The 25,747-nt window shown below is 43.8% G+C and overlaps 3 protein-coding genes and 1 pseudogene across 7 annotated transcripts in view; 3 read left to right on the top strand and 1 right to left on the bottom strand.

The window, feature by feature from the left end:
- Nucleotides 1-30: 30 nt before the first annotated feature.
- Nucleotides 31-2,220, bottom strand: LOC9270135 (uncharacterized). 4 transcript variants are annotated; one of them, XM_066310190.1, is made up of 4 exons: nt 2,127-2,220; nt 1,689-1,750; nt 898-952; nt 31-696 (listed from the first exon to the last, which is right to left on the bottom strand). In XM_066310190.1, exons 3-4 carry the CDS (start codon nt 927-929, stop codon nt 369-371), a joined length of 360 nt encoding a protein of 119 aa, XP_066166287.1. In that variant the 5' UTR covers nt 930-952; nt 1,689-1,750; nt 2,127-2,220; the 3' UTR covers nt 31-368. The 4 variants fall into 4 exon arrangements, with proteins under 4 accessions (XP_066166287.1, XP_015641354.1, XP_025878147.1 ...); XM_015785868.3 differs by lacking the exon at nt 1,689-1,750; XM_026022362.2 differs by lacking the exon at nt 898-952.
- A 5,130-nt stretch (nt 2,221-7,350) lies between these two features.
- On the top strand, nt 7,351-9,740 carry LOC4324944 (protein NRT1/ PTR FAMILY 5.10). The gene is made up of 4 exons (XM_026022363.2): nt 7,351-7,521; nt 7,606-7,823; nt 8,259-8,740; nt 8,830-9,740. Exons 1-4 carry the CDS (start codon nt 7,386-7,388, stop codon nt 9,629-9,631), a joined length of 1,638 nt encoding a protein of 545 aa, XP_025878148.1. The 5' UTR covers nt 7,351-7,385; the 3' UTR covers nt 9,632-9,740.
- Nucleotides 9,741-12,259: 2,519 nt separating this feature from the next.
- On the top strand, nt 12,260-14,612 carry LOC112935994 (protein NRT1/ PTR FAMILY 5.10). The gene is made up of 4 exons (XM_026022364.2): nt 12,260-12,603; nt 12,693-12,910; nt 12,987-13,426; nt 13,523-14,612. The coding sequence occupies exons 1-4, from the start codon at nt 12,462-12,464 to the stop codon at nt 14,367-14,369; spliced, it is 1,647 nt and encodes a 548-aa protein (XP_025878149.1). The 5' UTR covers nt 12,260-12,461; the 3' UTR covers nt 14,370-14,612.
- Nucleotides 14,613-17,794: 3,182 nt separating this feature from the next.
- The window catches only part of LOC4324946 (uncharacterized), an 11,394-nt pseudogene continuing 3,441 nt past the window's right edge, over nt 17,795-25,747 (top strand). The window contains exons 1-6 of the transcript XR_010739781.1: nt 17,795-17,924; nt 18,033-18,250; nt 18,342-18,777; nt 18,837-19,667; nt 20,864-21,040; nt 21,145-21,362. The product of XR_010739781.1 is annotated as an uncharacterized protein (transcript). The remainder of the gene's footprint in view (nt 17,925-18,032; nt 18,251-18,341; nt 18,778-18,836; nt 19,668-20,863; nt 21,041-21,144; nt 21,363-25,747) is intronic.

Consider the following 25,747-nt stretch of genomic DNA (forward strand, 5'->3'; position numbering starts at 1 on the left):
ACGGCACCAACAGGGATCACTCCTGATCTCTAAAGAGACAAAAAAAACCCCCTTAATTTATAATTCATATTTGGTAGCAGTGAAAAGAAAAGGCCCTGAAAAATTGATGTAACTACACAGGTTGGTAACTAGTATATAACATGACAAATGCTGTCTCTCTAAGTACCAGTACTCTTTCATCTGCAAAGGAGTACCAGTACATACACCAGTACTCTTAATAATTTGCTCTCGATTGAATGCGTACTGATATAGTACCTAGATATCCAGATGTATACTAGAAAATGTACATCAAGTCACTCGAAATCTGCTGCCAAAGGATAGTGCCATATGCTCAACCTGGAAAGAACTGCTAGCACACCCTACTCACTCTAGTTCCTGATAGCAATCTCTTCAAAGTTCCAGTCCCTGACAAGATCCCTTGAAACAGCACGGCTTCGTTGAAGTCGAGGAGCGCCTTCAGTGCCTTGGCCAGCAGCCATTAGAGGAAAAGGTGTCACCTTCGACGTCCCTACAGTGTTAGCGGTTCCAGCAGGCATTACTCGCCGTGTTAGGCAGGCAACAACAGCTCCACACCTGTTCTCCTCCTCCGAACTTGAGACCGAATAGCTCCTAAACGAGTGCGAGGGGCTGCTCATGCCATGGCATACTAGACAAGCTAGACTCATGGTTATGATGCAGCTGAAATTGCTGTCGTTGCTGTAAAAAGGAAAGGTGATGCTTAGAAAAAAAAGATATAAGGAACAGGGGAACAGATTCTATGAATGTCAGGCAACAACAAAGAACCATTTTCACATGAAGCTATAGTTGTGAAATTGAGATAACTGCAATGCTAGTGAAACCAAATGACAAGGGATGGAGCACTCTTTCAAGGCTAGGGAGGATTGTTTCATTAATAACCTGTTAGTAATTAACTTGAAAATAATCCACATGTTGAACAGCTGGAAGCTTCATGCTGCATACATCGGCCAGGAGACAAACACTTGAACATACAGAACTAACCAAGAAGAGCAAGGTTCCAAGATTTTATTGCTTATCAAAAAACATGAAACCCCCAACTATTAACTAAAATGAAAGTCATGTACATTATAGTTATGCTGTTGCATCATATAGATGTCAGTGTCAGTTCCAGATTGCACTACCTCATCGTGTCAAAAAAAAAAGATTGCACTACCTCAACCATTAGAAAGTGGCAATCTCTTATTAAATGAATAATCATTGCTATGCAAGTTGCAAAAAATATATTGTTAATCAAGACTATCTTTTGCAATCCAGGAAGCAACCCCCACAAAAATATCATATAAAAAACAGCCCTTGACAAATCGGTAAAGCATATTCTTCAGTTCCTACATAAACCTGGATATTTGTCCGTTATATAGTTAGTAAATAAGGTAAAAGTTTATTGCCATATTAGCTTGGACATATATCATTAATACAAAGGAACAGATTGGCAAATGTGTAAACATTTGAAGGCGTCGATTTGAATGGTAGAGCTGTTCAATGTAGCAACAAGGATTTTCATTGGAGAGTAACACAACATCTTGCCACAAAATTATGAAGTAGGAGATATCATTTTCTCAGGTTAAAACTCGCAACAGGATCGACAGGAGCCTCTGCAATGCTCCTTACTGCGAACACAAATCACTAAACATAAAACGAAAATTTGTCACATCGAAAACGTAAGCACTCACTCTCCTATGGTATCTCCTGGATCCTGGAGTTAGAAAATTCAACGGGCGCGCAGGGCAAAACTCTGAGGCATCGAAAGAAAGAGCCACTGAGATATAATGCGAATCTACATGATGATCCCATGAAAAAGAACTTCAAATCAAACAACCCACATAGACATGCACAAATTAATTAACGGCGTTATTAAGGAAGAGAGGGGATTGGTAAATGAGAGCTCCAAATCGAATCTGACAATCCATGAATATATACAGCAGAGCCCCAATTCCTAATTCAACAATCTAAGACAGCCATGCAGGGTATCAAATCTCTCCTAGGGCAAAAAAGTGCCTCATCCCAATTTAGCACTAAATCAGATAAACGAACCCCCTAAAAGGTAGTAAAAATCGAATTCTTAGAACCGCTTTGACAGAAATTAAACCAGTAGCGACATGGGGATTCACCTTTCTCTTCGTGAATTTGATCTCGCGCCCGGGATAGCAAATCCCGCAGTTCGCTTAAGCCCCGGGCTGAAGCTGACGCCTGGACTATGAAGCTGGAGAGAGAGAGAGAGAGAGAGAGAGGGATCTTGGTAGGAAGAGAGAGAGAGAGAGAGAAAGAAAGAAGGGAGCTTTTTCTCTATTTATTTTCCTCGGGAAGGAGATGAATTAGGATGTTGACAGAGACTTAGGCTGTGCCTAAAACGGGATTAAGGGGGTAATCTCATAGCTAATCACACGTTTAAGTGGCCCACATGACATGACCAATGCCAATCTTCATCTTTGGTGATTAGCCCGCCACAGTGGTTCAACTCTCTCCCTCTCTCCTTGTCCTTTTTTTTTTAAATGGTTCAGTTATTTTAGATCTTTTATACTTCCTCTGTTCTATAATATAAGGATTTTAAGTTTTTTTTTTTCATGGTTTGACCATTTATCTTATTAAAAAATAGAATTATTATTTATTTTATTTGTGACTTACTTTATTATCCAATGTATTTTAAGCATAACTTTTCGTTTTTTATATTTGCATAATTTTTTTTTAATAAACGAGTGGTCAAGAAAAACTTAAAATCCCTTATATTATGGGAAGTAGGGAGTATGGATCAGTTCAACAGTCATCAAACTCATCACTTGTTGTTCGTCCTCTTTTTTAATGCATAATAAATTTCCCAGTATTTTTTAATTTTTTAAAAAATAAATTTTACAGAAAGTGCTTATATTAGTGTAAACAATTCGATTCTGGTAGGTCTAACGAATGGTTGTTCGTTGCTATATTGCCGACATTTTCTGCCTTCTTTTTAGAACTTGCTAGTACATTATTATATTTCAAATGATACGGCTAAACTTTTTCTGGCCTCTTTTTAGAACTTGCAACATTTTGATTGCGATTGTTTTTTTAAGCAAAGAAGGTTTTACCTCTTCAAATTTCTCGTGCTTGTTCATCGCTCAAAAGATAAATACTACTACTCTCCTATTTTAAAATATAGCAAATTATAGAATTTAAATTTGTCTTGAAATACTATTTCTCTATCTATCTTCTCATCATAACATTATTTTTCATTTAATATTTCTCACATGGTCTCACCTCAATCGATCACAATTTAGATTGTGTTTGAGAGGAGTTAGGAACTTCTCCTCACGCAAGGGAACGAGGTAGCTATTTAGCATATGATTAATAAATATTAGCTAACAATCTTAAAACTAAATTAATATGATTTTTATATAATTTTACTGTATTATATGTGTGTGTAAGAATGAGTAGAAGTTGGAAAAGTATAGTGTCGCAGGCTTAATCTTCTTTAAAGAAGGCGTAATCACGTAGTAGTAGTAGTAGTAAGCAATTGTATTTTGAGATGGAAGAGTACACTGTCCAATGTAGAAAATGTACTGCCTTCTGTGACCAGCGAAATCACCCTTCGATAACGATTTATTTTCTGTTTGGAAGAGTTGACGTTGAAAATTGACCGCTAATGTAACCCTACATAGATGGCATCTCGTGAGCCTCAGATTGTGCCGATAGTCACACGGTGAGACTACCATGAGAGTGAGATACAGGTGCCCCTTTTTACTGACAAAAAAAATGAAAACAATACCAACAAGTGAAATCTGAACTAGATTTGAAACAGTAAATCTTATTATGTTAAACTATATAGACATAACTAAATTAGAAATTTCTTATTACGTTGGGCACATACACCTTAAATGAGTTGTGCTGGGCATGTTGTGCTGTGGTTGGATGCAGAAGTTGAATCAGGTGATGTCTGCAGCTTGGCTGCTGTGCTGGCACCAAACAAGATAAGAGAAATATCTGATGGAGAACAGAGAAATATCTTCTTTTCTTTCCTATGAAAATAATAGTGCAAAGAAATAGTGGGATAATCAACATGTGATGGCAGCATGCATAATGTCAAGGGTTTTCTTTAAAAGATTAGGGCCTGTTCACTTTGATGCCATTTTAAACCTTACCAAATTTTGTTAAAGTTGCTAAAAAGTGGCTATATTTAGTTTGCTACCAAATTTTGGTGACTATATAAGAAATCTTGCCAAAATTTTGGCAAATTTTGGTAAACTTTGGCAACTATGCCAAAATTTCGGCAATACCAAAATTTGGTAAGGTTTTTTTTGGCATCAAAGTGAACAGGCACTTAGTATTACGTATAAAAAAGGGCTAGCAGTATTATATGAGTTCAGTGGAAAGGTCAATTTAAAGCATCATTTTAAGCCTCATGGAGCCAGCTAAGGTTGTCCAGAGCTGTCTCTTGTTGGTCTCGTGGCATTATGTAATGTCTTTGATCTATATGGATTTGTTTTCTTATTGGCTGATAAATTGTTTTTAAGGAGTTGATACGTGACCGATGCACTTTAAAAAAAACACAGATGCATATATTTATATTTGTGTAAATTGTGAGTGTAAAAAATTTACGGTGACTGTGATCTCTGACTGAACAGCCTCCACATGATATTAGTAGTGATTAATTGCGTTTACCAACGGGGCAGGCACCAAGAATTCAAAGGTACAGACTAGAAAAGTGTCATGTAGAACGTACTGTCTCCGTATCAGAAAAGGTGAATTATTGACTCCTCCTGCTTATTTAAAATAAATTTATTTTTAAGTAATCATAACATTAAAGTCTATGAAACTATTGAATAAATATATTATAAGCGGATAAAAAGAAAAATAATTATATTGAAATTTGATAAAGTGACAATATTTTATTTTATTTTTGTATTGATACGTGTAGGGTGTACTGAAATTAACTGTACTTGTACAGTGAGACAGCTTCGTCTCTCAGAAGTCAAACTTCAAGTGATTAATGGTCTGTTTAGGGGAGTTTTAGATTCTAAAAAGCAGCTATTTGGTAGCCAGCTTCTCAGAATCTGGAAAAGCTCTGAAACCCAGCTTCTGGCTTCTTAGTTTAACTACAGATTTTCAGAAGCTGTGGACTATTTGAGATAGCTTCTAGCATAAGCAACTTTTAAGAGAAACTGTAGCTGTGACAAGCTCTCCAAACAAGGTCTATGGCCTAAAGCTAACACCCACAGTCCAACATTCGCTCATGCACCTCGACCTTTTTTCGTACGGACTAAAGCCCACGGAGTACAGCCCACAGCGCCGCCATGCGCCGCTGCTAGGCGACTTGGGCTGGGTCTCCGCTCTGATCGACTTGGGCTGGGCCAAGGTTACAGCGCCTATCGTGTGATACACACGATCCCCTGCCCGTCCCGAGATGGTCAGATTGCATATGTTGCTTCTCGTGTAACACGACGCCAGTAGGCAAAGGCAACCGTGTAAAGTTGTCCTGTTGTGTGAGCATATACTCCCTCCATTTCGAAATGTTTGACACCATTGACTTTTTAGCACATGTTTGACCGTTCGTCTTATTCAAAAATTTTAAGTAATTATTAATTCTTTTTCTATCATTTGTTTCATTGTTAAATATATTTTGATGTAGGCATATAATTTTACATATTTCACAAAAGCTTTTAAATAAGACGAACGGTCAAACATGTGCTAAAAAGTCAACGGTGTCAAACATTTCGAAACGGAGGGAGTACTAAATACTATACCGTATAAGTTGTGGATTTAGGGTCTTTCAGTTCATTGAAAAGATACTTGCCATTTGTTGATAAATTGGAAAGATCAAGATGAGATGTGAAGATGGTGTTTAGTCTGACACTACTAAATTTTAGAACAGTTTTATGTGTAGAATTTCATAAAATTACCAACAGTCGGTAAGATTTGAAAATGTCATGATGGTAAAATCTGGTTTATTTTGTTCTACAATATTAAAAATTTACATAGTTAATTTTAGCAACAAACTGAAAAAGACCTTAATTACCCCATGTCCATCACGGTCAACCAAAGAACCAAAAGCAACAGCTGGGCACAGCGACACAAAAACAAAATACATACAACCCTGATCTGCTCAACAAACCACGCAACTGGGTGCCAAAAAACAATTGCAGCTTGCAAGCATACAGAAATAAACAAACAAACTGTTGCTCGTTATTTTACCTCTAGGCAGGTAGTAGTACGATGGGAGAGAGATGCTGCAAATTGCTGTAGCGGCCGCATTGCCTAGTGGCAGAGCAAGCGTGGTGTTTTTGTGGTGTTGCGTGAGAGAGGTAGGAGGTGTCCGAGGTGGCAGCGAGCCCCGTGCGCGGACGACGCCACCTTCCAATTCTGGCATGCAGGGCACGCGCCGACCACGCACTCGCGGCATGCCCGCGCGCGCCGCCGCGCCGCCGCCACGCGCCCTGGATCGTCTGTGGCCACGGCGATTCACCGCATCACTGTGGCCCTAGATCTCACAGACATTGTTCTGTTCGTCGCCATGGATTTTGAGCTTGAACGCAGTACACTCCTACTCCATGTGAAAAGGAGAAGTATACCGCTCGTAGAATCTTCTATACATAGCTTTCTGAACTGAAGAAACGGAAGCAATGAACAGCGACCTGGTGAGCCTTTCATACGGACAGCAACAGCTCGCCAAAAAAAAAAAAAATTCCCGTCTCTCGTATCGTAGACATGTCCAAGGATGAAAGGATAATGCAACGATTTCGTAGTCACGTACAGACACCGTCTCTTTCAGAACCAACACTACCCGAATTAAAAAAAATAAAAATACGGAGTGTTGTAGCGATTATCCCGAGATAATTGCACAAGAGATCCCGAAGCAACCCGTGCGCCCCCACGCGATTCCGCCGCGCGCAACGGGCCAAACCGTCTCGCAACAAATCTTCCAGGTCAGGTTCAGGTCGCCTCTCACCTTACGCTTCTGCCCTATCGATCACTTGTCGCCTCAGACAAAAAAAAAATCACACAACTCTTTTTTGGATCAGCGCCATGTTCTCTCCTCTCTCTCTCTCCTACGCCGCACGCAAACGCAAATCGCATCACGATTCACGCATCGCACGGTCGATTTTATCCTCCTGCGCCGCCGGATCGCTCGCCGTCAGCGCCGCCCGATCCGGATCGTGCGGCCTCGAACTCGTCAGTGAACTCTGTAACAAACATTCTACTAGTAGTAAAGCGAGCGAATTGTCAGGAAAAAAAAGTGGGTGATTTTTCTTAGCGAAAAGCGGGGGAGAACGGACGCCGGCGCGGCGCGTAGCTGGTTGTCCCGTGGCGCGCCGCGAACGGATCGGCCCCCTATATCTTGGTGTCCTCCTCCCCGGCCAGTGATCCACCAGAGACGCAACGCGACCCACCACGACGCGACGATGGCCAGCCACGCCGTCACCGATGCGCTCCTCCTGCCGCGCTCCGAGGGCGCCGTCGCCGGGGCCGTCGACTTCCGCGGCCGCCCGGCCTCCCGCGCCTCCACCGGCCGCTGGTCCGCCGCAATGTTCGTCCTCGGTACGCCCAATCTCCCCCTCCTCCCCGAACCCCAACTCCCGAGGATCGATTGAGTGAAATTTTGTGGATTTTGGATGTGAAAAGGGGTGGAGATCGCGGAGAGGTTCGCGTACCACGGCGTGTCGGCGAACCTGATCAGCTACCTGACGGGACCGCTGGGGGAGTCGACGGCGGGGGCGGCGGCGGCGATCAACCTGTGGAGCGGCGTCGCGACGATGCTGCCGCTGCTGGTCGCCTGCGTCGCCGACGCCTGGCTCGGCCGCTACCGCACCATCGTGCTCGCCTCCCTCCTCTTCGTCGTGGTCAGTTCCCACTTTCCCCCTTTTCACTGACAGAAAAAAGCGCACGCCTTTCTTCAGATGAACTTTTCCAAATCACCTACATATATCCAATTTGGGGGCGAGTCGGCGGCCACACGTTTTGGAAAAAAAAAAGTGCGTCCACTCCGCTCCTAGGTTTCGTGGATTCTGTGGGTCACCGCAAGTTTGCATCTTCTATACGAATTTCAGTGTGTGTAATTAGGAGTTTATAACAGCGATTCATGCTCCACAGCCAAATTTCTGATGGCCGTTTCAATATCTCACCTTTCTGCTTCTCAACGTCCATAATTGATTACATAAACACCTCAAATCCGACCAAAATAAGTCCAAAACCATAGTTTCAGATAAGAATTTGAGGATTTAAAGTTCATTTTGCAAGTATGAACAGTGATCACTTACATTGGGCTGCTGCTGCAGAGCATGGGGATGTTAACCCTCTCGTCGGCGCTCCCGGCGTTCCACGGCGACGGCGGCGGCTGCAGCTACACCTCCAAGTCGCTGTCCTGCGCTCCCTCCACCGCGCAGGTGGCCATCTTCTACGTGTCGCTGTACCTGGTGGCGCTCGCCGAGGCCGGGCACAAGCCGTGCGCGCAGGCGTTCGGCGCCGACCAGTTCGACCAGAACGACGCCAAGGAGTCCGTCTCCAGGAGCTCCTTCTTCAACTGGTGGTACTTCGGCATGTGCTCCGGCACCGCCATGACCACCATGGTGTCCTCCTACATCCAGGACAACATCGGCTGGGGCCTCGGCTTCGGCATCCCCTGCCTCGTCATGGCGTTCGCCCTCGCCATGTTCTTGCTCGGGACAAGGAACTACCGCTACTACGTCTCCACCCAGTCCAGCCCCTTCGCTCGCCTCGCCAGAGCGTTCGTCGCGCTCATCAGAGGATCCAAAGACGAGTATGTTCTAATCGATTTCTTGTCTGATGTTGATGTGAATTATGGCGTTATTTTTTTGGGTGATTTATGGTTTGTTTGATTGCGAACAGCGCTCTTGCCGTCGTGGACGATGACGACGGCGGCGACCACCGAGAGGAGCTGAGAGGCGTGCTGCGGCTGTTCCCGATATGGGCGACGTGCATCATCTACGCGGTGATCTTCTCCCAGTCGTCGACGTTCTTCACGAAGCAGGCGGCGACGCTGGACCGGCGGATCGGCGAGAGCTTCAGGGTGCCGCCGGCGGCGCTGCAGACGTTCATCAGCGTCACCATCATCGCCTTCATCCCGGTGTACGACCGGGCGTTCGTGCCCGTGGCGCGGCGGTTCACGCGCGCGTCCTCGGGGATCACCATGCTGCAGCGGATCGGCACGGGCCTCGTGCTGGCGCTCGCCGCCATGGTCGTCGCGGCGCTGGTGGAGGCGAGGCGGCTCGGCGTCGCCAGGGACGCCGGCATGGTGGACGACCCCAAGGCGGCGCTGCCGATGAGCCTGTGGTGGATGGTGCCGCAGTACGTGCTGTTCGGGCTCTCCGACGTGTTCGCCATGATCGGCCTCCAGGAGTTCTTCTACGACCAGGTCCCCGACGCGCTGCGCAGCCTGGGGCTCGCCTTCTTCCTCAGCATATTCGGGGTGGGTCACTTCTTCAGCAGCTTCATCATCTCCGCCATTGACGGCGCCACCAAGAAGAGCGGGGCGAGCTGGTTCGCCAACAACCTCAACCGCGCCCACCTCGACTACTTCTACTGGCTCCTCGCCGGCCTCTGCGCCGTCGAGCTCGTCGCGTTCGTGTTCGTGTCGCGCGTTTACGTGTATAAGAAGAGGGTTCCTCACAACGGTTGTGATGTCATGTAGAAGTAGAGGTTAGCTAGCTAATTCTTGTGCATGTTCTTGTGAAATCTGAAAATGTTTGTACAGGTGATTAAATCCTAGAAAGTGAATAAAACCTTGATACTTAAGCTCTGATTCCTGTGAAAAGATCTACTAACCATTAGTAGTACCTTTGACTGAACCATGTGTAAAGACTAAAGATTTAACCATTATCTTGTACAAATTCTCTGTAGAGAAATCGATTTTTTTTCCTGCTATGTTTACTGATTGCTAACGTGTCCATTTTTATTTCGATGCCTGAACGATTGAATGGAGTGCATGTGCGCGTACCAAGATGGTTGTGGTTTGTGGACGTCTTCACTTTCTCTTTTCTGGTGGGAAATTGTCCATTCGAAGCTGCTACTCCAGTAGTTTGCTTTCTATGCCCTTTGCTGCAAATGGCGACCTGCCATTGTTGGGTGGTGCTGCACTGCTGCTATGGGTGAAGCTTTTCTGTTCCGTTAGTCTGCACCTTCGGCTTCGGTAGCAGACTTTCCAGCGCGTTGTCGCCTTTGATCGCGACTCGTGAGGCCTCAAAGGCCGCGGCGCAAAATGCGATCTCCGATGCTTGCTTTTGATCTGCAGCCTGAACCAACCACGTTTAACCATACAGTGGCACACGTACTGAAGCAAGCTGATTCAAACACACTCCGTTCTACCAACTGTTTGTTAGGCAACTTGGCATCTTCATATTCCTCTCCTGCCTGTGCCGAATGATCAGCTCTGCTACTTTCTTAATTACCTTCTGAAGTTTGTCATGAGATGTTGAGTTTTTTTCAAAATTTGGTTTCCGTTCTAACTGTTTGCTCGGCTGGTTAAGAACGTTGGCAGCTTAGCATCTTTGTACTCCCCTTCTATCTGTGCCGAACTATCATCAGTTCAGCACTGCTACTTCCTTACCTACTGAAGTTTGTGATGATACGTTGATTTTCAGAATTTGATGCGTGCAGGGTAGGAGTAGGAGATGCAATGCATATCTTTTGCTCATAGTTGACTCACTGACTAGCCATTGGGCTGTAGCTGTGCATAGTGGGATCGATCGGTCCGTATTCGGCTAGCCGGCCTATATACGCATATAAAAAGGAGCTAGATTCGTCACTTTTGTTGCAGATCAGCATGAACAGTGCGCACAAGACGGTGCTGGTGTACGCAATTCTTCCTTGTGTTCGTACATTATTCAACTGTGCTAACACATGGACCTAGCTTGTGATGGATACTCCGGTGCTGTCCTTTTGCTCTCTCGTGTATAAAGTGATGAAGATGTTCTCTCTTGCAAGGGAAAGTTGTATTTGTATGGGTCAATTTGATCATTGCTATTGCAAATTTATGGTATTTAAAATATTATTGTTATTCACCTATTTCTAACCATGTCATTTTCCAATACAACTAAATTGTATTCGTGCCATGTTATACGCATCAGACATGCTTTGGACATAATATCCAATCTATATGTGGAACACACCCGTCCCGTCAGTCCCTCTTCTTTCTCACCCTTCCTCTTCTCTCTTCCTCACTGTCAGTTCCCTTCCATCTTATTCCTCACGGATGCTCAGAGACAATGGCGGCATGTGGCGACAAGGCGAGACAACGACGACCTTGTTAGTGGGAGAGGCGGAGGTTGAGGAAGGTGCATTGTTAGGGCGAGGAGCAGGAACTACGAGATGTCAATGGTCTCGTTAAGCTTATCTTCGCAAGCATCGTGGATGAGGAGGCACTGGATCTAACGTGGAGCTTATCAACGTGATCCTGCACCAGCGCCGGACAACCACACCCTCGCCCAGCTCGACCCGTTGGCATCATCAACGAGCCATCACTCGCACCCTTGTTGTCAAATGGTCCACAAGTGCTACTGCTGCTCCTCTCCGCTGCCTCCTCCCAGTCATGTTGCTCATTCTCGAGTTGTCAAAGGGTTCCGAGTATCTAAGTCACCAGAGCATGACCTCCAACTCCCCACCGGGAACTCGTCATTAGTGTCTTCCAAAGAGGGCGATAATGTCACGAGAACGACTAGGAGATGAGTGGGATGAGGAACATAGGAAGGGGGATGATGCGTGGGCCCACATGTCAATGAGGTGGGGAGAAAGAGTTAGCGGGAGCATTTTGATCCATATGCAAAGTTGCAAACACGGTATAAAAATACATCTCATGCTTATATAATGGCATACATAAAATAATTTTAGTTGTATTGAAATCGTATGGTTAGAAAATAGGTAAATAAACATTTTCTTTCAACACCGCAAAATTTACGATGCGGTGCTGCTGAAAAACGTATCCAGGACAGCTTGTTTCGTGGTCTGGTTGGCAACAGTTTCCTGTCCGTTGCTTTTCCAAAAGTTCAAAGATCAAAGCAGCAATAACGGCTCATCTCATCTCTATACTAGTAATCGCCTAGTCGCCGTCGGTATTGATTCGCGGGAAGAACCTATCCTCTTCGAAGCCGTGAAATCTCAGCCGTCCATCCATGATCCACCGGCCCGCATCACCAGAAGCCTGTCCTAAATGCACGATAGGGAACCGTGCTCCGCACGTGGCGACTCTCGTCCGTACACGCCGCGACACGGGCCACGCGTGCGTGACACGTGCCCCGCTGCATTAGCGTAAGACAGGGGTTGATTAGCAAGAGCGTCCTAATTCGAGGGGGTTTTGTACGATAATTTTCAACTAGGATTGCAAGATCGGGTAAATTTGGGAAGAGTAGAGGGGGTTTTAGGGAAGGTGATTAGCAGTAATTTCAGAGTTAAGAAAGGGGGATTACATCTGCCTAAGCAGCCGCGTGTCGATTTCGGTTTCGTATAAAGCCCTAACAAGCTGTACCATGGCCGATCACCGGAGCAAGCTGGTGTCTCACCTCTTGGACTCCGGCATGGCGGACACCGTCGCCGGAGCCGTCGATTACCGTGGCCGGCCGGCCTCCCGCGCCGCCACCGGCGGCTGGAAGTCGTCGGTGTTCGTCATGGGTATGCTTAAATCTTCCTTGTTTTTTAGTGATTTGAGCGATTGGATGAATGTGTCGATGATGATCTTGTGTTTGTGTTGGTGCGTGCAGCCATGGAGATCGCGGAGAGGTTCGCGTACAAGGGCGTGGCGGCGAACCTGATCACGTACCTGACCGGGCCGCTGGGGCAGCCGATGGCGCGCGCCGCCGCGTCCATCGACGCGTGGAAGGGCGTCTCCCAGATGCTGCCGCTGCCGCTCGCCTGCGTCGCCGACGCCTGGCTCGGCCGCTACCGCGCCATCGTCCTCGCCTCCGTCATCTTCGTCCTGGTCGGTGCAATCTCCTTCGGTTCTTCTTCCCAACCATGGCGCGTACACTGAGAATTAATTGTTTCCATGGATGCAGAGCATGGGCACGCTGTCGATGTCGTCGGCGTTCCCGGTGTCGCGCGCCGGCCACGTCGCCGTCTTCTACGTGGCGCTGTACATGGTGGCGCTGGGCGAGGGCGCGCACAAGCCGTGCGCGCAGGCGTTCGCGGCGGACCAGTTCGACGAGAAGGACGGCGGGGAGTGCGCCGCCCGGAGCTCCTTCTTCAACTGGTGGTACTTCGGCATGTGCGCCGGCACCGCCGTCACCACCATGGTGTCCAGCTACGTGCAGGACAACGTCGGCTGGGGCCTCGGCTTCGGCATCCCCTGCATCGTCATCGTCGTCTCCCTCGCCGCGTTCCTCCTCGGCACCCGCTCGTACAGGTTCTACACAGCCAGGACGGCCAGCCCCGTCGCCCGCGTCGCCAAGGCGTTCTTGACATTGATCAAGAGCTGGAGATCAAACCGTCGCACCAAGTGCGTAAAGAAGAATAGTTCGATCGATTTTAGTAGTGTTTTTCTTTGTGTGTTTTGACTGTTTGTGCATGTCCTGATGTGAGACGGTGGATGCAGTCCGGCGAGCGGCGGCAAAGGAGACGGCGACGGCGACGCCGGTGACCTCGTGGAGGAGGTGAAGAGCGTGCTCCGGCTGCTGCCGATATGGGCGTCGTGCATAATCTACGCGATAATCTTCTCCCAGACGTCGACGTTCTTCACCAAGCAGGCGGCGACGCTGGACCGGCGGATCGGCCGGAGCTTCAACGTGCCGCCGGCGGCGCTGCAGACGTTCATCAGCGTCAGCATCGTCGTCTTCATCCCGGTGTACGACCGCCTCTTCGTGCCGCTCGCCCGCCGCTACACGGGGAGGCCGTCGGGGATCACCATGCTGCAGAGGGTGGGCGCCGGCCTCGCCCTCTCCCTCGTCGCCGTCGTCCTGTCCGCGCTCGTGGAGACGCGGCGCCTCCGCGTCGCCGCCGGCGCCGGCATGGCGGACGCCCCCAAGGCGCGGCTCCCGATGAGCCTGTGGTGGATGGTGCCGCAGTACGTTCTCGTCGGCGTCGCCGACGTGTTCGCCATGATCGGCCTGCAGGAGTTCTTCTACGACCAGGTCCCCGACGCCGTGCGCAGCCTCGGCCTCGCGCTGTTCCTCAGCATCTTCGGCGTCGGCCACCTCCTCAGCAGCCTCCTCATCTCGGTGATCGACGGCGCGACGGCGAGGCGCGCCGGCGGCAGCTGGTTCGCCAACAACCTCAACCGCGCCCACCTCGACTACTTCTACTGGCTCCTCGCCGGCCTCTGTGCCGTCGAGCTCGTCGCCTTCTTCCTCTTCTCGCGGGTGTACACCTACAAGAAGAAGGGCAACGATGCTGATGGCAATTGTGATTACAGGGGAGTTGATGATGATGGCATCTGCGTGTAAACCTCCGATTTGTGCTCTGTTGCTTCATTGCTCGCGAGTGTACACAAAAAAATCTCGAATTGTTGTAGTGCGTTATCATATACTCTGATGATCAAGTGATCAGTAATCAGAGCAAAGATGGCGAGCTGATGAGCATGGTGGACCGAGGTGAACAAAATTCATCGGATGGGCCTGCGAACACATTCTCTTCATGTTGTTGAACAATATTCCCTCCAGTTTCATTTTAATTGACGTTTTGAACAATGACACGGACTACAAAATATATCTTTGACCTTATTTTTCTATTATAATATATACAATGAATAAATGCATGTTTATTTTTATTATAGTGCTTCTATATACGTTGTTATTAGTTTCTTTAAACTAAATATTTTTAAAGTTATTAATAGTCAAAGTTATAAAAGTTTGACCACAACCTTATCTAAAACGTCAATTATTATAGAACCGGAGGAAGTATTACAATATGCATTTAAAAATACAAACAATGACGATAGAAATAGTCTTAATAAACTATCGAAGTGACTATACCAAATATCAACCAAATCTTAGCTTCGAACAAGCCTTGTTTTTAGTTTTTAGACTATGGGCTGCCTAAGTGTGTAGGTGGTTAACCTGTGAATTTACTTATAAGTCAAAATAGGTTGCGGACCTATTTATTTTAACATGTAAGTTAGTATGCGAATTATCTGTTTACACCTGACTGTCTATACAATTTTTAACAGAAAATCCCATTCCACATAATACAAATTATGAAATGTTGGATGTGCTTTAAGGTCCGTTCGCACAATAACCTTATCATTTTCTCTTCCTCCCCCCAACCTTATTGATTGGCTGGAAAGTGTGAACAGCGCCGTTCTCGAGCCAGCCTCCTTCCCCTCTATTCTCTTGGAGCAGGTACAATAGCAGACTATTAGCCAGCTGCAAACATATTTTAATGAGATAAAAGATGAGAGAGAAGAGCAGCGGGCTACAAATATGTAGCCAGCTGCAGTACGGACTCTAAAACGCAATATGTGTATGACAAATGGGACCATATATTAATAGTATAGTAAGTAACTATTGTATGAATTGGCTATTAGATGAACTATAGATGAATCGGAGCCAGTAGTGGGCTATACTATTAAAACTAGCATGGTGGCCCGCGCAGATTGCGCGGCTAGCATCATTATATTTTCTCACATATAATAGCATATATGTTTTCTCATTATATTATTCAAATATATTAAAATGATAACATAATTTTAAATTTTGCAATAACTTTACAAAACTACTAATGTGTAATATTCATATATTTTATATATGTGTTAGTTATTAATTATTTTTAATATCAAATTTTAGTTATTTGTAAATTATATATATATATATATATATATATATATATATATATATTCCTATATGGACTCTAGACTCGTCTTTTAATATTTCTTTTTTTAATTTCAAATTTTCCGTAAATTGTATTTCTATATAGACTCTATGCTCTTCTTCTAATATTATTTATTTTTATTTCTGAATTATCATATTATATTTTTTATACGTGTTAGTTATTAATTATTTTTAATATCAAATTTTAGTTATTTGTAAATTATATATATTCCTATATAGACTTTAGACTTGTCTTTTAATATTTCTTTTTTAATTCCAAATTTTCTGTAAATTGTATTTCTATATAGACTCTATGCTCTTCTTTCAATATTATTTATTTTTATTTCTGAATTTTTATTATTTCTAATTATAAACTCATCTTTCAATATTCTTCAATTTTAATTTCGAATTATAATTACTTCTAAATTGTATTCCTATATTGACCTTAAACTCCTCTTCTTCCCATGTTTTTCTTAATTTTGAATTTTAGTTATTTATAAATTGTATTTTTATACGGACTCTAAACTCTACTTTTAATTTTATTATGTTTATTCCAAATTTTAGTTAGTTTTAAATTCCTATATGAACTCTATACTCTACTTCTAATATTCCTTATTTTTAATTCTGAATTTCTATTATTTCCTAATTGTATTTCTATATGGACTCTATACACTACTTCTAATATTCCTTATTTTTAATTCCGAATTTCTATTATTTCCTAATTGTATTTCTATATGGACTCTATACTCTACTTCTAATATTCCTTATTTTTAATTCCGAATTTCAGATATTTCCTAATTGTATTTCTATATGGACTCTATACTCTACTTCTAATATTCCTTATTTTTAATTCCGAATTTCAGATATTTCCTAATTGTATTTCTATATGGACTCTATACTCTACTTCTAATATTCCTTATTTTTAATTCCGAATTTCAGTTATTTCCTAATTGTATTTCTATATGTACTCTATACTCTACTTCTAATATTTCTTATTTTTAATTCCGAATTTCATTTATTTCCTAATTGTATTTCTATATGGACTCTAGAGGAGAGACTCTAGTCTCCTCTTTTAATATTACTTATTTTTTAATTCCGGATTTCAGTTACTTCTAAATTGTATTTCTATATGGACTCTGGTCTCCTCTTCTAATATTACTTATTTTTTAATTTTGAATTTAAGCTATTTTTAAATTGTATTTCTATATGGACTCTGCTTTTTCTTTTTCTCTGATTAATGTGAGAATTTCTAGACTCCTTTTTCTATTCGTTTAATAAAATAATAGATAGATTGCTCTAACTCAAGCCGTCGGCGGCAAGATGCCCCGCCACGCTATTTCTTCCATCTTAGGTGGCTCCCCGCCACTGACACCAGCCTACGGCTCTGGCACCAACACTGACACCTCGATGCTCATGGCTCGCCTATGCCAATCGCCCACCGACTCTTTTATCAGCAAACCCCTTAAAATCATTTTCCCGCATATCAATATCAACAGAGTAAAAGGGTGAGCTAACCATGGTGAGCCGGATTAAGATCTAAGGTATGATGTTGTCATGTGAAAAAGAATATGATGTAGCCCGCTGATATGAAATTACATCAGATCGGTCGAGTATGTATTTTCTTCTTGTTGTTGAACAATATTCTAAAATTATGCAGGTTTGTTATATAGACCTCTAAACTCTCGAAATGTATTTTGGGTTCCTAAACTTTTCTCGGGTGTACTACGGATCCAAAACGAAAAGATGTTTTTAAAATCTGTTTTTCCTATGACTGATATGTGGGTCTCCCTGATATGTATGTGCCAGTATGGTTGCACGACGTTTTGATCTGTATAACACCCAAGATAAATTTAGAGACCCAAAAATATATTTTAAAAGTTCATGAACTTAGATGTCACACTTGCATAAGAGAGTGTCCGTACGTGTACTTCACTCTTAAAATTACAAACAATGACGAATGAACTAGCAAACTATTGGTGTCACCAAACCAAATTTCAAAGCCTCCTTTTTATATTCGCCATGAGGGCACGAGGCCAAACCAAACACTTTGCAGTTCTCGCGTGAACGAGTAAGAACTCAGAACGAGTGATATGGAATCCAGCGAACAATGCGCCCTCCTGCCTGAGGCTGAGCCGTCCACCGGCTCCAAATCCGGTGGCCGCGGCGGGTGGCCGGCCGCGTTCTTCCTCCTCGGTAAGACGGTAACACTATCTAGCTGATCAAACACTGAGGCTTTTGGTTCTCTTTCTCACTTTCTGGTTTCTGCAAATATTGCGGTTTTCTTCGTGATGATCAATGCAGCGGCTGTGTTCGCCGAGCGCGTCGGGTTCAACGGCGTGCAGGGCAACCTGATCATGTACCTCACCGGCCAGCTGGGCATGTCCACGGCGGCGGCGGCCGCCGGCGTGAACGCGTGGGGAGGGACCGCGTTTATGCTGCCACTACTCGGCGCGCTCGCCGCCGACTCGTGGATCGGCCGGCCCCGCGCCGTCGTGGCCTCCGGCGTTCTCTATCTCCTGGTTGGTGAATCTCCTCTAACCTCTTCTGAATTTTGAGCTCTAACATTTCATTTCAGTCACCATGGTGAACAAATTATTTGGGGTTGGACAGAGCCTTGGCATGCTGACGGTCTCATCCATGGTAGCACCACCACAAGCGACAATGGTGTGCCAGGATACAGCCGCCGTGTGCTCGTCGCCGGCGGCAGCACCGGCGGGCCGCGTGGCGTTCTGCTACGTCGCGCTGTACCTGCTTGCGCTCGGGCAGGGCTTCCACAGGCCGTGCGTGCAAGCCATGGGCGCCGACCAGTTCTCGGAGAGCAACCCAGGCGGGCTCGCGTCGCGGAGCTCCTTCTTCAACTGGATCAACTTCGCCGTGTCGTGTGGCTACGTTCTCTCAACCGCCGGGATCAGCTACGTGCAGGACAACGTCAGCTGGGGCATCGGGTTCGGCGCGTGCTGGGCCATGATGCTCGTGTCGTTGTTCGTCTTCTTGCTCGGCACGGGAACCTACCGCCCGGAGCAACCGCGAACGTTCGCCGAGACGCGTCGTGGCGACGCCATGGACGACACGGCAAGGTGAGCTCGCTCGCGAATGATTTTGGAGAGGCTGCAAATGCCATCGCCATTGACATGTTCTACCGGCGCAGCTTGCCCACGCCGCCGAGAGGCCATGGCGATGACAAGGGGATTGTCGCTAGGCTGCTTCCCATATGGATGACCACCGTGATGTACGCGGTGGTGTAATCTCAGGTGGCCACCCTTTTCACAAAGCAGGGCAGCACCATGGACCGGCGCATCGTCATCGGCACGGGCGGCGGCGGCGGCGTCCTACTCGTCCCGCCGGCGGCGCTGAAGAGCTTGGTCAGCTTCGCCGTCATGGTCACCATCCCGGCCTACGACCGCGCCCTGGTGCCGCTCGCGAGGCGCGTCACCAAGCACCCCTCCGGGATCACGACGCTGCGGCGCGTCGGCACGGGCATGGTCACGGCGTGCCTCGCCATGGCCGTCGCGGCGCTGGTCGAGGCCGCGCGGCTCCGCGCCGCCAGGGACGCCGGCCTCCTGGACGAGCCGGGCGTCGCGGTGCCAATGAGCGTGTGGTGGCTGGCGCCGCAGTTCGTCCTGCTCGGCGTCGCCACCACGTTCACCATGGTCGGCCTCGAGGAGTTCTTCTACGACCAGGTGCCCGACGAGCTCCGCAGCGTCGGCGTGGCAGCGTGCATGAGCGTCGTCGGCGTGGGGAGCTACGCGAGTGGCATGCTCGTGTCGGCGACGAGGAGTAGGGGAGAGAGCTGGTTCTCCGACAATCTCAACCGTGCTCACCTTGACTACTTCTACTGGCTTTTGGCCGGAATTAGTGCTTTAGATGTGCTGGTGTTCTTGTATTTTGCAAAGGGTTATGTCTACACTAAGAACAAAGTCTTATCAGTTGATATTTAATTGTAGATGGATCTTTTCGTCTCAATGGCACATCCCGCGCGCGCTAATAAATGTCAAATGTTATAGAAATGATGGATGAATTTAGGTTGAAATATTGTCTGGAAATGATGTGAGGAATGATAATTTAGCTTGTTTATATATATATGCTGAGTTGCATAATGTAATTTCATATTATAAGACTTTTTAGCATTGCCCATATTCATATAGATGTTAATGAATCTAGACATGAGAGCGTGGAAAATACTAGAAAATCTTAAAATATGAAACAGAGAGAGTAATAAATTATAGATATGTTACTATGCTTGCATATTAACCTTTAGTGTTTAGCGGGTTGATGTGACATACTTGTATTAGTTTTTAGGATTACTAATAATTGCTATATGTTAATCTTTAGATACTTGATGAGTTCAAATGCTAAAGTTGATGTTATAAGAATAGCAATGAAAAAAATACAAGCAGTTATAATCTAATCATGAAATGCAACTTTAGTTTATGTTTAACAATATCTGGAATAATAATATACAGTTTTTATAGAAAGTGGTATTGTCGGATCATATTCAGAAGAACTTCCAATTTAATCATGGGACCGACTTATTTCAGGCGTGGCAGTTAATTCTGAATTTTAAATTAATCTGGGTTTTTTTTTTCTCGTATTCTATTTTTCGCTTTGTCTTTTGGAATGGTAAGAGTAGAAGTACAAAAGTTTTAACACTACAGTAAATTTTCCCTTTGTTCATTCTGTTTTCAGCTTATAATTAAGCTGCAAGCCTGCAACCATACTGGTGAATTTTTCATCAAACAAAACCATAATGGTGCATTTCAAGCGTGTCCCATTCAATGGAAAATTGGCCATCAAAGTTCATTTTTTTAAAAACCTCATCAAAGTTTAATTTAGAGAACCGTACAAGTAAGGAAATGCATCAACATCGTAGATTGTGATTTGTGGTGGCCCAGTTTTTACTTTTTAGTACGAAGCTGGTAACCCCGATGAACTTATCTCTTTCTATAATCACTCTGTACTCTATATTATCTTGATTTTCTGATCCCGACATCTAGCCATTAATGGCGAGGACACAATTGCACACACGACTCGCTGCAAAGCAATAGGTGCACGAAAATATCTTGCTAATTCCACACGTCAGCTAGGACAAGTGAGCATCGCTTTTTGTCAAAAAAATATATAGATATATATAGGTATCCAAGCATTTGTCCACATCAAAGCATTAGAGAGGGAGTGCCACAGTGTCACCGTGCTAGCCATGGAGTCCGGTCTCCTTGCACATTCCGACGAGCCATGCGACGCCGGCTCCAAGCCCGACGCCGACGCCGACGGCCGCCGCGGCGGGTGGCGCGCCGCGCGCTTCCTCATCGGTAAATCTCGCCGACCTCTCGCCGTGCTCGCTCGCGAATCGTTCTTACAACTGACAAGACCACGCTCGCCATGGCTTTGCTGCTGCTGCTGCGTGTGCGTGCAGCCGTCGGGTTCCTGGAGCGCGTCGGGTTCAACGGCGTGCAGAGCAACCTGGTGATGTACCTGGCCGGGCCGATGGGCATGTCGACGGCGGCGGCCGCCGCCGGCGCGAACGCGTGGGCCGGGACGGTGCTGGTGCTGACGCTCGTCGGCGCGCTTGCCGCCGACTCGCGCCTCGGGCGGTACCGGGCCATCGTGGCCGCCGGCGTGCTCCACCTGCTGGTTAGTTAGTTCTCCTTGCTTTCCTTGCCCCTGTAGCTGTAACTGTAATTAAGCCCGAGGTTCCCTGGATGTTCTCGGGAGCTAGCACTGTCCGTGCTAGTGAATTTGTTAGCTACCAATACTTGCGATTACTATTTTTTTTATACACCCGTTTTGTTAGCGTAGTAGTGTTGTTTGACCATACCAGTCTGGTTGGCTTCGCAGCAGCGTTGTTTATCACGTCTGTCATGAGGATAGCTAAAAGGTTTAGATCTTAATAATAATATTTTTTTAAAAAAATAAAAAGGTCCTCACGCGAGATCTAGGCTGAGTCACGCAGGTGGTATACATTCGTACCCAAGTGGAGAGCTTTTACAGTGCTTGAAAGTGAGAGTAGGTACCTTTCTCTTACTGAATTATCTACCGTTAATTTGAAAGGGTATTTTCGGTACAGAAAATAACATAAGCGCAGCAAATTATTAATATTCTAATTATTCTTAACCAACAAACTACTCTAACTTTTCCCATTTCATTGTTAGTTGACGCTCATCACTGGCCTTATATATTCCCTCCATGGCGATCAATCGCTTTTCATCACTAATTTTCATTTATAGTGCCATATAACGGTACTAAATCTTTACCAAAAAAACAGTACAAAATCTGAAAACAATCTTTTCTTCCATCTTATATATACCTTCTTTTTTTTTACAGAAGGTAGATGGTAGTTGATTTTTTTTTTTACAGAACGGATCAATGCAAAGTTGATTACTTAATTAATTCTAGTATATTATTATTTGATTCTCTTCTTTGGTTAGTTACGTTAACGGGTTTCTACTTACAAAGTCTCACCAAGATATTAAAGCACAAATTTGACGGATTCCTATTGACTATTGTCAAGCAAAGTTACTGGGCTTTTCTCTCTAGTTTGTTTTGAAACTGACCCTCCACCTAATTTAAAAGTTAATACTTGGCCCACGATTTTTAGTACCTTCTCTTAGCTACCTTTTGTTGCAGATCGTTAGATCACGGAGGATCAACGGATATAGTGACTCCCAAGCATAGAAAAAAAGTTTCATATTCGAAATCAAATAATCATAAATTTAACTAAATTTATTAATAAAACAATAATATTTATGATGTAAAATATAAGTAGTTTGAATTGGAAGTCGATCCTGTGCCTTGTCCAGCCTCACGGCTTCAGAACTGATGATCTTCAGATGCAGCAGAATTAAAAAAGATTGTCCCGGTTCTCAAGATGGACACATGGTATCCGATGGCTGTAAATCGAAGATCCAAGTCTGAGTGTCTGACACTAGCCTTGCCAAGTCCAAAGTCCGACAATATTTTTATTGTTATCGTACTAGTTGTTTTTAATATAACTCTGAGTAAAAAGAGAAAATCATAGGGGGTGTTTGGATGTAAGGATGTAAAATTTTGGCATGTCACATCAGTTATTATATAAGATGTTGCATAGGTTGTTCGGGCCCTAATGAAAAAACTAATTACAGAATCCGTCAATAAACCGCGAGACGAATTTATTCAGCCTAATTAATCCGTCATTAGCAAATGTTACTATAGTCTGTAGCACCACATTGTCAAATCATAGAGTAATTAGGCTTAAAAGATTCGTCTTGTAAATTAGTTGCAATCTGCAATTAGTTATTTTTTAGCCTATATTTAATACTTCATGCAGGTGTTCAAACGTTCGATGTGACAGGGCGAAACATTTTGAGATGGGATCTAAACATGGCTATAGTTTCAATTGTGTTGCATTGCAATATGGGACATTTTGGAATTAGGGCCAAAATGAGTTTGAGCCCTTCAATTTTTTAACATCATATAAATATTGTGAAAGTTGGTTCAGTGACATATAATATTTTCTCAAATATATAAAAAAATTCACCAAATTAGCACATGCTCGAAGAGACAAGAATAACTGTAAATTAATCTCTTACTTTAAATTTCTATTGGAAGCATTCACCACCAACCAGGGTTTATAAACCGTGCGGTAACATTCTCAGTTTTTTAATGGTATATCAATGGTATATCTCGTGGTAACCGTTAAACCTTGAGGTAATGGTAACTCCACCTCTAAACAGTTTGGTGAACCTTGCCACCAACACGATGTTTTTAATTTATTAGCAACAGGAAGAAATACTAGAAAAGTACTATAGGCTAGAAACTTGGGATAGTGATGTGACTAAAAAAAGTTGAATTCGCCAAAAGGGGAAAAACTGGATGTAGGAGTATCATGCATGATATTTTGGTGATATTTGCAAAACTAAATTTGTATACAGCTTTCATAAAAAAGATAAAGTGGTTGCCATTTAGATATATCTTCTTATCGTTTGACACTCTACACTGATTACCAATTTTTTTTCAAAGACAACGATTGCCATTTAGATATGTCTCCTTTATGATTGGCATTTAGATATGTTTTCGTAGTTCTCTGTCACAACTAAGAAAACCATTTTTATAAGCAGCTAAGTCAGCATCCTATCTTACTATAAAGTTATCCCCTACTAACTCTTTAAACTTAACGTGCAAAGATACCACATCATCATCCACTAACAAGATGCCACATCATCATCCACTAATTAACAAGATGCCACATCATCATCCACTAACAATCATCTTTCATTCATCTCCGCAAAAAAAAAAAACAATCATCACATTTAAACATCATGCAAACATGCTATATTTTTATAGTTTTTAGAATTTAAGAGCTTTTCAAAAACAAACATGTTAAATTATCATCCAATAAAATTCACATAATATTTAAATGTATATCTTTATTATGTTTTATGATATCCTATATACTTATATAGTTTAAGTATATAGTTCATTCACTTAGTGCTTAAATGATTAATCTATGGTCCAAATTATCTTTCTCTTTTTTTTCCTCTAATTAAGTCATATCACATCAATTGTTTTTAGCCTTTAGATGATTAATCTACGGTCCAAACTATCTCCCTACTTTTCTTCCTCCATAAAGTCATACCACCTTACTTTTTACGTTTAAATCACCATTCTACATACTATATAAATTTAAATTATCATAAACCACATTAATTTACTTAATCTGATGTTATTTAGTTATCTTGCACATTATTTTTTTTATTGTTATCATACTAAATTTCCGCAGCAATGCGCGGGGTTTCACCTAGTTATCACAATTGTTTAGCCAACCGCATGCGACCAAACGCTTGTGTAAATGTTGCATTAAAGCAACCACATTTGAAAATGTATTTCAACATTTTTTTTAAAAAAAAAGATTTTCTTATACTATGAATCTATATACAAAGTCGCTGTACCAAAAGTACCGTGACCTACTTCATCCGTCCTAAAATTATAGCAATTTAGGATGAGATAAAACTTAGTACTATAAATTTGGACAGATTGTCCGATCTAATCTTAGGTTGAGTCCCATCTGATCTTAGATTGTTATATTTTGGGACGGAGGAAATAAGTATTACTCTAATCAACCCGTAAAAACCAGGGTTTTAAATCTCCTGCTATAGCTGCGCTATCTCCCACTATAATTGTTTGAGAAGAGTTCTAGCTATTTGTTCTCATGTATAATTTAGCCGCTATACCTCCATTTAGCCCACTATAGTTGTGTTGACAGAAAACACGAGGCCTGGGAGATCTGCTTAACTCCAGTGCAGGTCTAAAGCTCGCCTTCGAATATATGAGCGTGCCAGTTGATTTGATCTGTAATCAACAAGAAAAGAAGCAAAGAAACCGCAGTTAAATCTATAAATGATAGCCGATCGGCTAGGTGCCGATGACATATCATTTATCTTTGAGCCGATGTCATATATGCATCGATCGACAGTCATTAATAAATAAGGAAGGACTGAATCTACTCGATCGGCTGCAGATATTACCAATATATAATCTTTATATCGATATATACTTAAATCAAGTGATTGGGATAGATCGGTCACCATGCCGAGACAGTATAAATCACTTAGATCGAAATATATATTAATAATGAGACTATATACGTTCATAGCATAGCCGATCAGATAGATCTAGCATGTATCGGCTAATACTCCGATACCACTCTATATTAAGATATTAAAGCAAGTAGAATATACTAAACAAAAGTCTAATATACTTAAATGCAGCAAGATCTTAACATAAAGGGCAGATTTAACATGTCAATCAAGCATATAGGATAAAAAGTAGTTAAATCAGGTAAGATCGGCTGAAACTCCGATACTACCTTGATCAGCAACCAAGAAGCGTGCTAGAGATTGAGATTCTAATCACGACTCATAAGATCAAACTTAACTGATGCAGTTATAAGTATGAAAAGAATGACAATATCTAGACAATCAAGCCGTTGGATGTGTCATAGAGTGGTAGATATCCTATATAATCTAAGTCAACACCGGTAT

This window comes from Oryza sativa, chromosome 1 (assembly GCF_034140825.1).
Source record: "Oryza sativa Japonica Group chromosome 1, ASM3414082v1".
Taxonomy (NCBI): domain Eukaryota; kingdom Viridiplantae; phylum Streptophyta; class Magnoliopsida; order Poales; family Poaceae; genus Oryza; species Oryza sativa.

What these genes read in the sequence shown, in the direction of transcription:
- LOC9270135 (XM_015785868.3), bottom strand. Translation starts at nt 929, where the DNA reads ATGTGGATTATTTTCAAGTTAATTACTAACAG. An exon ending in TTCAAGTTAATTACTAACAG is followed by an intron (nt 697 to 897) that starts GTTATTAATGAA and finishes TCCTTTTTACAG; the next exon opens with CAACGACAGCAATTTCAGCT.
- LOC4324944 (XM_026022363.2), top strand. Translation starts at nt 7,386, where the DNA reads ATGGCCAGCCACGCCGTCACCGATGCGCTCCTCCTGCCGCGCTCCGAG. An exon ending in CCTCCCTCCTCTTCGTCGTG is followed by an intron (nt 7,824 to 8,258) that starts GTCAGTTCCCAC and finishes CTGCTGCTGCAG; the next exon opens with AGCATGGGGATGTTAACCCT. An exon ending in ATCAGAGGATCCAAAGACGA is followed by an intron (nt 8,741 to 8,829) that starts GTATGTTCTAAT and finishes GATTGCGAACAG; the next exon opens with CGCTCTTGCCGTCGTGGACG.
- LOC112935994 (XM_026022364.2), top strand. Translation starts at nt 12,462, where the DNA reads ATGGCCGATCACCGGAGCAAGCTGGTGTCTCACCTCTTGGACTCCGGC. An exon ending in GTCGTCGGTGTTCGTCATGG is followed by an intron (nt 12,604 to 12,692) that starts GTATGCTTAAAT and finishes TGGTGCGTGCAG; the next exon opens with CCATGGAGATCGCGGAGAGG. An exon ending in CCTCCGTCATCTTCGTCCTG is followed by an intron (nt 12,911 to 12,986) that starts GTCGGTGCAATC and finishes CCATGGATGCAG; the next exon opens with AGCATGGGCACGCTGTCGAT.